The 2,151-nt window shown below is 42.6% G+C and overlaps 1 protein-coding gene across 1 annotated transcript; it reads left to right on the top strand.

The window, feature by feature from the left end:
- Window positions 1–848: 848 nt before the first annotated feature.
- LOC136652714 (olfactory receptor 2A12-like) lies at window positions 849–1,766 on the top strand. Its single transcript, XM_066629635.1, has one exon. The coding sequence runs from the start codon at window positions 849–851 to the stop codon at window positions 1,764–1,766; it is 918 nt and encodes a 305-aa protein (XP_066485732.1).
- The last annotated feature ends 385 nt before the right edge of the window (window positions 1,767–2,151 follow it).

The following is a 2,151-nucleotide window of genomic DNA, read 5'->3' as shown; positions in this document are numbered from 1 at the left end:
CTTTTGCCTCCAGTTATACTCTGCTACATTTGTTGTGGGGTGGGATCTATCTGCCTGAAGTAGTCTTGGGAAAAGGTAAACACGCACTTGAGTTAAAAGTTAAATGCAAAAGAACCTTGGCAATCTTCAATATTCATGAATATTTCCTGAACAGGCAATGTTATTTGCACAGGTGAAATGTGAAGAAAGGGTTTGGGAGATTGTGTATGGTGGTGGGAGGGGAATGCTGGAATGTATGGAGCTGGAATGACTGGAATAAATCAAAAGTGAGAAAAGCAATGTCAACCTGTATTCTCTCTTAGACAAAGAAAACTAAACGGAAGTCCTGCTCCTGGAACATGTTCCCACCTGTGAAAACAGGAGAGTGTAGTATTGGCAGCATAAAATTACCATGGAAATAGAAAGAATTTTGCCAACTGCAGATCCTCCATCTGTACTCAGAAGCAATACCAATATCGGCAGACCATAATTTGTACAAACAAAAGGAAGGCATGTTGTGTCATTGATTTGGGTCACACTTCAGTCATCAGTGTTTGTGAAAATGCATGCATCTGAGATACAAGCATAGCTTTCTTTTTCATGCACATGGGTGGGGGAGGAAAGGATGTGGCTGCATACAGCATCCTCCACTCTAGTTGTATTACTGAAAGAAGTCCATTTGCAAGGGTTTTACTCTTATATATATATATATATATATATATATATATATATATATATATATATATAATATGTTCACTCTATTGATTATTTCACTTATAGTTAATTCTTCCTCTTTCATAAATATTAAGGACAAATTTTTTCTTTTTTTAATTTGCTCCTTGAAAAGAAAACTGCACCTGTGAGAAGAGATGAACAACACCGAAATAACTGAATTTGTCCTCATTGGATTTTCTGGCCGACCAAAAACAAGGATGGGGTTAGCAGCTTTCATGACCATCATGTATTTGGTGACAATGATTGGCAATGGACTAATAGTCTTGGTGGTCATTGCTGAGCCCCGACTCCACAATCCCATGTACTTCTTCCTTTGCAATCTATCCATTGTTGATATCTGTCTCTGTTCATCTTCTGCTCCTCAATCCATTGCCAACTGTTTTGTTGACAGGCCTGTCATGTCTTTTGCTATGTGTTATACTCAAATGTTCACTGGAATATACTTTGGATCCACTGAATGTTTCCTCCTGGCAGTCATGGCTTATGACCGGTATGTCGCCATCTCCAATCCACTACATTATACCATTGTCATGAACTGGAGAGTTTGCATCCTCTTGGCTTTGGGGACATGGCTTTTGGCCTTTTTACTTGCTATAGTTCCCTGGATTGCAAACCCAGCCCAGGTCTGTGAACATAATGAGATAGATCATATCTCTTGTGAGTTCACTGCTTTCATGAAGCTGATCTGCTCAAACATGGCTAGAAGTCAGCTGATGTTGAATCTCAACAGTACTGCCATAGTCCTCTTTCCCTTCTGCTTCATTCTCTTTTCCTATTTACGCATCATTGTGGCCATTCTGAGAATCCACTCAGCTGGTGGCAGATGGAAAGCTTTTTCTACCTGTGGATCTCACCTGGCTGTGGTAGCCGTGTTCTTTGGAAACTGTATATTCACCTACATCAAACCTCAATCAAAAGATAGCCAGGATAGTGATAAACTTCTTTCCATATTTAATGGAGTAGTAATACCCACATTAAATCCTTTAATCTATACATTGAGAAACCAGGAAGTGAAATCTGCACTTAAACGACTGACAAGGAAGAAATTGTGAAGCTTACACATCCTGTGTTTCAACCAATGATCAATGAATGTAACAACTTGAGGGCGCAATCCTAACTAGACGTTAGGCCAGCCCAAGTCCCTTGGATTGGCCTGGGAGGGTTGCAAACGTGCTGTAAAGCATGTTTGCGCCTCCTCGAGGGGAAGCCAGGCTGGCGCTCCAAGAAGCACCAGCCTGCAAAGGCAGACTTAAGCCTCTGCACTGGCTTCCCCTCAGGTGCTTGTGTCAGGCCCAGAGGTGGGAGGCAGAGGAGTTCCTGGGCGGAGGGAGTGTGGGCAGTGGGCAGGCCTGGGGGCAGGCAGGCAGGGAGAATGAGGTGGGGCTGGGATCCAGCAATTATGCTGGATCTCAACCCGCGTTCTCAGGGAGAATGGAG

Source organism: Tiliqua scincoides, chromosome 5 (genome assembly GCF_035046505.1).
Source record: "Tiliqua scincoides isolate rTilSci1 chromosome 5, rTilSci1.hap2, whole genome shotgun sequence".
Taxonomy (NCBI): domain Eukaryota; kingdom Metazoa; phylum Chordata; class Lepidosauria; order Squamata; family Scincidae; genus Tiliqua; species Tiliqua scincoides.
The sequence above is the reverse complement of the archived record's forward strand: the minus strand, read 5'-3'. Positions and strand labels throughout refer to the sequence as shown.